Source organism: Mus pahari, unplaced genomic scaffold (genome assembly GCF_900095145.1).
Source record: "Mus pahari unplaced genomic scaffold, PAHARI_EIJ_v1.1 scaffold_6677_1, whole genome shotgun sequence".
Taxonomy (NCBI): Eukaryota; Metazoa; Chordata; class Mammalia; order Rodentia; family Muridae; genus Mus; species Mus pahari.
In genome coordinates this window covers 56,959-66,476 of record NW_018391950.1, presented here as the reverse complement: position 1 = coordinate 66,476, position 9,518 = coordinate 56,959, and the positions used below count along the sequence as shown (strand labels likewise).

Sequence of the window (9,518 nt, the reverse complement as noted above, 5' to 3'; positions counted from 1 at the left end):
CCTGCTCCCCAACCCACCCACTCCCATTCCTGGTCCTGGCATTACCCTATACTGGGGCATAGAACCTTCCCCAGACCTAGGGCCTCTCCTTCCATTGATGATCGACTAGGCTATCCTCTGCTACATATGCAACTAGAACCACAAGTTCCACCATGTGTATTCTTTGATTGGTGGTTTAGTTCCAAGGAGCTCTGGGGGTACTGGTTAGTTCATATTGATGTTCCTCCTATGGGGTTTCAAATTTATTCAGCTCCTTGGGTTCTTTCTCTAACTCCTTCATTGGGAACCTTGTGCTCCATCCAATGGATGATTGTGAGCATCTACTTCTGTATTTGCACTGGCAGAGCCCCTCAGGAGACAGCTATATCAGGCTCCTGTCAGCAAGCTCTTGTTGGCATCTGCCATAGTGTCTGGGTTTGGTGGTTGTTTATGGGATGGATCCCCAAGTGGGGCAGTCTAAAAGGATCTTTCTTGTGCTGTGTTGTACAGACAGCTATCTCCACTCACAGCCTATGCTCATAGATCAGTCAGGTGTAGCACTCCCAAACACCAGCTCCTTGAGGCAAATCTCACGCTCTGGCTTCTGTGTAAAAAAATTGACAAGTGGGAAATAGAAGTATCTTTTCCAACTCTGGGCCCCAAGGTAGGATATTCTAACATCCATTGGCTGCTTCTCAGAGAGAAGAGTGTGGGTTGCAAGAGAGATGATTTTATCCCTATTTTACAGCCAGGAAAACTGAGTCCTGGAGAGGTTAACTAATAGTCAAAGTCATGTAGCAGTAAAGTCAGAGCAAGGGTCCAAGCAAACCAAAACGCTGACTGAGACATGCCCTTTCTCCCCCTCACATGGCTGTTCCCTTTAAGGCCCACGTGGCTGAAGCAAGCACCATTATCCTTTGAGAAGAGCAGGAAGCTGCAAAATACCCTTGGGAGGCAGTATGGCCTACAGAGCCTCTTTAATGAAAAGTGGGGATTTAATTAATAGAATGTCTGACTTCTAGCTATGTCACAGTGTTGGATAAAGCCTATAAAAGTCCTGGAAAGGTGCCTGGCATGTGGAGGCCAAGCTGTGTGTGACCCTGAGTGTTGAAGTTAAGAAATCATCGAGGGGACTGGGGATAGGCACAAGACTCTTAGGAAGACTCAGCTAAGATGCCCCAAGCGCAGGCAGGCTGAAGCCAGACACATCGGTGCCAGAAGTGACACAGACAGAATCAATGCTGCTCTGTTCTCAAGCTTCAACAATGCAGACGACACTCCTTTGTAGAAGTGTCCTTTTCCTGCTCACATGGGGGAAACTGAGGCTCAAGGGTGTTAGACTCAGAAACAGCTGAGTCAGCAAGCTGGCTTTTGGAAGGAGAAAATACAGGCTAGATGTCTGGGAGAATGGCAGTTGACTACGGGCATCCTGAGTGGCAGAGTGATTTCACAGGATACTTGCATAGCTTAAACAAGCTAGACTGTACCAAAACCCTTCAGAAATGCAGCTAGCAGGTACTGAGCTTATGTCATAGGCTAGACTTCTGTCAGGGTGATTTTCATGCTAAACATCTCTGGTTTTTTCTTATGTGCAACAAGGATGCGTTTATTGCCATTTTATATTTCTAGAAGCTGCCTCAAAGGTCTGAGGAAAGAGCAAACGGTTCACTCAAGCATCCACTTAGGACTGAGAAGTAAGTGGTCCTTCCAATGTGGCTGTGACATAAGCAGTTAGAGCCATCTGGTCTGTGTACCCACTTAGGGTAAAATTGAAGTGGAAAAAGAAAATTAATGTCATTGAAAGGTCTAAATGGAGTCTCTCTGGAGTCAGTCTCTCTCTCTCTCTCTCTCTCTCTCTCTCTCTCTCTCTCTCTCTCTCTCTCTCTTTCTCTCTGTCTCGGGGATTTGACTTGCAAATTTTTATAGAGTTTAAAAATATTTTATTTCTACTTTTTGTGTACTTGTGTTTTGCCTACATGTATTTATGTACATCATCTGTGTCCCTGGTACCCACAGAGGTCAGAAGATTTCCTGGAAGTGGAAGTGCAGATGGTTATAAGCCACCATATGGTGCTGGGGGATCCATCCCTCTGAGAGAGTATTGAGTGATTCTAACTGTTGCACCATCTCCCAGATCCTGCGTGGAGTTTTTACATCTACAGTTACCTTTACCTGGTTGTCTGAAGGAAACTTAAATGCCTTAATAGGGGAAAGACTCTGGTAAGGGCAATTAGGCATCATCTTGTCCATTTCATAGCAGAGGAAACTGATCTGAGGAATTATCTTCTGTTGGTTTAGAGGCAGAACCAGCACTGTACACGAATCCCTGTTCTCTATAAACTTCCTGAGAGTGGTTCCAGAGGACAGCAGCAGGAAAGGCACAGTCCTGTTGAGAGGGTTATAATGGAGTTTCATAAAATCTGGACACTGACCACTACCTAACCCCAACTTTGGACATGCCTTAGCTAATCCCCTGTGTGAATTGACCAGTGCCTGCCCCTTTTCATTAAGAGTGTAATGCAAGGTCCCAATCAGACCTTTGTGACAGAATTCATCCTTCTGGGCTTCTCCCTGAGCCCCAGGACCACACCTCTTCTCTTCTCAGCCTTTCTGATAATTTACTTGTTGATCATTCTGGGCAATGGCTTGATCTTCATCCTCATCTGCTTGGATTCACGCCTCCATACACCCATGTATTTCTTCATTGGTGTTCTTTCCATGTTGGACTTAGGCTACACCACCACAACTGTGCCCCAGATGTTGGCACATCTGGCCAGCCAGAAGAAGACAATTTCTTACTCTAATTGTGTGGCTCAAATGTACATTTTCTTGGTGCTGGGTATCACAGAGTCTTGGCTTTTTGCCATCATGTCCATAGACAGGTATGCGGCCATCTGCCACCCACTCAGGTACAAGGTCATCATGAACCCGTGTCTATGTGGTGTAATGGCGGTTTTCTGTGGACTCTGTGGTGTCACTGCTGCTCTTGTCTATACCATCTTTGCCATGCGCCTCCCCTACTGTGGCCCCAACAAGATCAACCACTTCTTCTGTGAAGTCCCTGCAGTCCTAAAGCTGGCTTGCGCAGACACCTCAGTCAATGACCATGTGGATTTCATACTTGGGTTTAGTGTCATACTGATCCCCCTGTCCCTTATCCTGGTCATCTATATCAACATCTTCACTTCCATCTTGAAGATCCGTTCAGCACAGGGGCGACTGAAAGCCTTCTCCACCTGTGCATCCCACATCACTGTGGTCACCATGTTCTGTGTGCCAGCAATGGTCATGTACATGAAGCCTGGTTCTAAAGCCTCCCCAGAAGAGGACAAGAAACTTGCCCTATTCTACAATGTCATCTCTGCCTTTCTCAACCCTGTCATCTATAGTCTCCGGAACAAGGATGTGAAGAGGGCTTTCCTCAAGGTAACAGGCTGTGGTAGACCCCCAGAATGAGTCCCTAGAAGGTCATGGAAGTAACTCATGCTAGGTTATCTTAGGCTAAGAACGGATTCACATGATAGCAGCACCCATGCACACTTCCCTGTCTATCTACCTCTAATTTTAGCTCTTTTCAGGACCTTGGCTGGTGGAACAGGGCACTGTGAATTGTCTCCCAGGCACATCAGTCCTCTTCTCTCTGTTCTATAGGGCCTAGGCACTTCACAAAACAGGAGACGTCTAAGTCATTAAAATCTTTTACTAAAATAAAGGAAATGTTCTTGGAGGAATACTGCCCTATGACAGAATATTGAGGAAGGCTCACTGCCATGTGGAAACCATATTCATGTATCATGTGAGCCAGATTCAGGGCAGGGACATGGACTTTGGAGAATTCCTGGCCCAAGAGGAGGAATGAGCAGAATCTCATTCCCTGCAAGCTGATCCTGCAGACCTACACAGACTCATCTCAGGCCACCTTCTCCTCCTTCATGTCACATTAAGCTTGATTCTGCCACTAACTTTGTTATAGCTTGAATATAAAATGCCCTCCCACCAGGTACAACTAACAGATAGGCTTTGGGATATAATTAATGGATTAACCACTTGGCAGATTCATGATATGTTGGGGTTGCTGGGAGGTAAGAAAATGTAGACATAGGTTGTAGGAAGTGAAAGTGGACCACAGGGACACATCTTTGGAAACAAACATCATGCCACTGGCTCTTTCTCTATTCTTTCTCTCTCTTTTTTTCCTGCTCCCTGACTATAACGAGTTGGACAGACTTTTCATGAGCCCCCAAAGAGCTGATCATGAACCTTACCACCATACTGTACTTTCCTCCCATGAGAAACACAGGCTTGGTGGTTGCATGCCTTTAATCCCAGCACCCAGGAAGCAGATGTTGAAGTTATGTACTGGTTCTTCCTCCCAGCTCCATGCTCCCAGAAATAAGACTCAGACTCAAAAGATATTTACAAATATCTAGGCCGTTATATCTAGGCTCTACTCTGTCTAGAATTGTAACTTAAGATATCCCATCTAGGCTCTACTCTGTCTAGAACTGCAACTTAAGATATCCCATTATTTTAACACACATTCTACCACGTGGCTGGTTACCTGTGCTCAGGTACCATGTGTCTGTCTTCTCACATAGTCCTAGGCTGATCTCCCATTTGGCTCTTTCCCAGAATCCTTTCTGCCTCCCAGATGTCCCACCTGCATTTCCTGCCTAAGCCATAGGCCATAGGCTTTTCAATTGACAGGTATGCATCCATACAACACACAGGATTGCATGGATGCATCTTTACAGGAAGTCAGGGCTATATAGAAAAACCCTGTTTCAAAAACCAAGCAGCGGCAACAACAACTGTAGCTATCCAGCGGCCGTGGACGAACTGGGTTTACCTGAAAGGGGTGTGGTGCTGGAAGTGAAAAAGAGGTTGGGGGGGCGTGATGAGAGAAGAATGAAGCCAAGACAAGGTTTTGATCAAGGCTCCAAGTTTAATATTCAACACTGCGTTTATATAGAGCAATCCCACAGACCCCATCTTTTGTTTCAGCTGGATTATGTTGCAAAGCAACGTCAGCGGGCAGTCTATTGTTCTAAGTTCCTATAGGAACAAGCATGGGCAACCAAGGTGGGTGACTCCACCAAAGTCAATAAGGTCCATTGTGGCCAGCGCTCAAGGTCTGTTCAGCCTGCTCAAGGCTGAGAAGGCCACAGACATCATCATCATCATCATCATCATCATCATCATCATCAACAACAACAACAACAACAACAACAACAACAACAACAAAAGCAAGTAGCCCAACATCTTAGCTCTCAACTGGGTATCAAGTTCCATGAAGCAGGAACCATGGCAGTCTGGGTCATTGCTGCATCCTTAGGATCTAGCATCATGCTTCATGCTTATTGCCTTCAATGAAGATGCTGTGGGTCCAAGAATGAATATCCCACAGTGGAAAGTTGATGAATTAGAAGTAGCAAACTTTGTGAATCACTTTAAAAGATTGTAATGTATACCAATTTAATAAAATATAGATCAATGGAAAATATATAAAACTATTTATAATGAACTGCCGCAGATCGGCCTCAGTTGGCCTCCCTCAATCTGTGGGAGAAATCAGGATTCCGGTACAGGTGGACCTCTTACTGTGACCCTTGGCTGCTGGTCCTTTCTGAGCTCTCTGGCAGAACACCATCTTTCTCTTCCCAAGATCCAGGTCAATCTTACCTTCTACCAGACCTTCCAAAAACCTCATAATTTGGTTTCTCAAAATCCCATAGAGAATGGGGGCTTTCCTGTGGGAGCAGAGCCAAGACTATGGGTTTTCCTGGTTATTTGGGATGAGGAAGGGACAAATACCTCCAGTGTCGGAAGGTCTGAAGAAGACTGTAGTGGAAACAGCACAGACCTATCTCTGGACTTTTCTCTCAGGTGTGGTGTCCTCAGACATGAAGATGACTACAGCAGCAGCTGCTTTCTTTGGCTGGATCTTCTTGGAGGCACTGCTGGAGCCAAGCGGTTTAACAGTGGTGATAGCAACAAGCACCTTGTTCTTCTGAAAAATGTGACCCCTGTGATGAGTGTGGCATGAAAAGTTATCACCTGAAACCAGTTTACAAAACCTAGATTTATTTTTTAAACAGTAAGTCCATTTCACATAAGCCAGAATTAGCCTTGCTATGTATGTAGCGATGTGTTAGGACCATGATGGCATATGAAACTATTTTTTCTGTTTATAATAAAGTTTGCATATATTTTTAGATTATTTAAAATTATTTAAAAATTATTATTATGAAACTATTTTTTCTGTTTATAATAAAGTTTGCATATATTTTTAGATTATTTAAAATTATTTAAAAATTATTAAAAATTATTTAAAATTATTTAAAAATTATTAAAAATTATTTAAAATTATTTAAAAATTATTTAAAAATCAAGTATGGCTTTGTAGTTGAATTGGCAAGAAGGGCAGGTAAACCACAGAAATCCCTCCAACATGCATGTTTTTTGAACATGGAACAGAGCTTACAATTCTAACAACATATTGGCCATGGCCTATAATTCTTGCCTTGTGCATGTAAGCAAAATCAGGTAAGATGATGTCTGACACCCACTCAAGCAGTAACCAGTCCCCCTTGGACAGCAGTTGTAGCAACCTTTGTGTGTAAGAGTGGCTAAGCACAGGCAACCCTTCCTTAGACAATCTTGTGAAAACAGTGCCCCAAGGATGCTCGCTTCTCAAGGAAAAGTCTTTTGAATGAATCTGTCTTTCTAGTCTTGAGCCTTTATGAGTGGCATTTGACCAATTCCTCAAATACTCATTAAAGTATTTTCCCTTTTTGTTCTGATGCTAATTATTTGGATAATTTTTTTAATGGCAGAAACTGTACCTTTGTTAGCCCAAATGTTTTTCTTTTGTGTTTCAAAGACTATAGTATAAATTTATTTAACCACAACAGTAAGAAGAAATATTAATTTTATAACAGAACATAATGTTTTCAAATTTTCATTTTTATATCATAACAGATAAATAAATAAAGAATGCTAATTGAATCAATTATTTATCTTTTTCTTTTTTAAAATTATTTTTAAAATTTTATTTTGAGATTATAATTACACAATTTCCCTCTTCCCTTTCCTCCCTCCAAATGCTCCCATATAACCTTCCTTTCTCTCCTTCAAAATTATAGCTTATTTCTCATTAATTATTATTATATACTATATGTATATATATATTTATAAATACATAAGTACAATCTGCTCTGTTTATATAATGTTACTTGTACGTGTTTCCCCTAACTACATTCTAAATATTTGTCTTTTTTCATGATGTTTTTTCATGATTTTAATATTTTTAACTGTTAATATTCAACAAACAATAATTATTTTAAGATATATTTTGTTGTTATGTCTCCCTTTTCATTTCTGATTTTATTAATTTGGATACTGTCTCTGTGCCCTCTGGTTAGTATGGCTAAGAGTTTATCTATCTTGTTGATTTTCTCAAAGAACCAACTCCTTATTTTGTTGATTCTTTGTATAGCTTTTTTTGTTTCTATTTAGTTGATTTCAGCCCTGAGTTTGATTATTTCCTGCCTCCTACTCCTCTTGGGTGTATTTGCTTCTTTTTGTTCTAGAGCTGTTAAACTGCTAGTGTAAGTTCCCTCCAGTTTCTTTTTGGAGGCACTTAGAGCTATGAGTTTTCTCCTACCACTGTTTTCATTGTGTCCCATAAGTTTTGGTATGATGTGTCTTCATTTTCATTAAATTCTAAAAAGCCTTTAATTTTTTCTTTATTTCTTCCTTGATCAAGTTATCATTGAGTAGAGCATTGTTCAGCTTCCATGTATATGTGTGCTTTCTATTGTCTTTTTTTGGTATTTAAGACCAGCCTTAGTCCATGGTGATCTAATAGGGTGCATGGGATTATTTCAATCTTCTTGTAGCACCAGCTACACTTATTTCCTTCAGCTCTACTTATTTTTGGAATTCCTGCAAAATGAATCTTTCTCTCAAATGTATCTCTCTCAACAAAACTCAATATACTTTCTGAAACACTGCATGCCCCATGCCTTTGAAACACGGCATGCCCCCATCCCTGTTAAATGCTGCATGCCCCCGTGGCTGTGAAATACTGCATGCCTATGAAAATCTCCCTATTTGAGTAATCTCCCACTCATCTTCTTGCATGATCTTCTCTGGTCCCATCACCTTCTCTCTTCTTGAACCATCTACTGCTCTTGTGATGAAGAATATGCTGATAGACCTTTTGGCATACTCTTAGTCTGCCATCTACATGTTTATTCTCTCTACTCTTTATCTGAATATGTCTTCTCAAATGAATTTATCATGTCTAGTTGACTTCTTAGAAGTCTGTCCTGACCACCCACACTGTCTGAATCACTGCAATTTTCCTTTCTTTTCTTTGTTTTAAAATTTTTTGAAAATAGATTCTTCTCTCAGGCAATACATCCCAACCATAGCTTCCCCTGCCTCCACTCCTCCTAGCTCCCCTCACCTTTCCTGTCCCCCAAATGCACTTCCCCATCAGTTTCCTCTTCAGGCTTCCAAGAGATGACAGCCAAATAGGACAAAACAAGATAAAATAAGACAGGACAAAAGCCCTGATAGACCAGGCAACCCAATAGGAGAAAGAGTCTCAAGAGCAGGCAAAAGAGTTAGAGATATACCCATCATTGCTGTTGGGAGTCCCACAAAAACACCAAGTTAACAGCCATAACATATTCACAGAGGATCTGATGTAGACCCATGCAGACTCCATGCTTGCTGTTTCAGTCTCTGTGAGCCCATGTGAACTCTGCTTAGTTAATTCAGTGGCCTATGTTGTCTTGATGTCCTCCATCCCCTCTGACTCCTACAGTCTTTCTTCCCTCTTTTTGAGGTATTCTCCAATCTCTGGGGTGAGGGACCTGATGAAGACCTCCAATTGAGATCCCCTCTTCACATAATGTCTGACTGTAGGTCTCTGTATCTAATCCTATCAGCTGCCAAAGGAAACTTCTCTGATAATTATTGGACAGATTTAAAATTTTTTAACCCTATAACAAGTTTCCTAGTCATTCTGTTCTGCTTTTTGCTCTAAATTCTCATTGTAAACCTAAAAGGAGCTAGCAACAGCCATGCTACAGATGGATGCTAAGCTGCCTTGTGTATTATCTCTACCAGATTGTCTCTCATTTTTAAGTTCAGCTTTATATAAAAACTGAAGGAACTGAGAAAACACACACAAATTCATTGCTAAAATGTGGTATTCATGGCCACCAATCCAACTTTCAACACAGTTCTTCCCATTTGAAGTTTTGTAGTCCTGGACTTCACTGACCCTGTTCCTGGTGGAATTCTGTTCCTCCTAAATACTGCCAGAAACATCTAATAGGTTATCTTCACCACTATAATGTTTCTTTAGCCATATCTTCAAACTTCCAAATTCTATCATAAACCAGTTTTGAGGACATGTAAACTGTGAATCATGTTTGGCCATAGAATTGACCTATCTCCTTCCCCTCCCTCTCCCTCTCCCCCTCCCCCTTTCCTTTCCCCCTCCCCTCCCCTCTCCTCCCCTC

At 41.8% G+C, this 9,518-nt stretch overlaps 1 protein-coding gene across 1 annotated transcript; it reads left to right on the top strand.

Moving 5' to 3' along the window:
• Positions 1–2,496: 2,496 nt before the first annotated feature.
• LOC110314775 (olfactory receptor 13-like) lies at positions 2,497–3,435 on the top strand. The gene has a single exon (XM_021188998.1). The coding sequence runs from the start codon at positions 2,497–2,499 to the stop codon at positions 3,433–3,435; it is 939 nt and encodes a 312-aa protein (XP_021044657.1).
• Positions 3,436–9,518: the final 6,083 nt, after the last annotated feature.

Coding starts and splice junctions, on each gene's coding strand:
- LOC110314775 (XM_021188998.1), top strand. CDS start 2,497: ATGCAAGGTCCCAATCAGACCTTTGTGACAGAATTCATCCTTCTGGGC.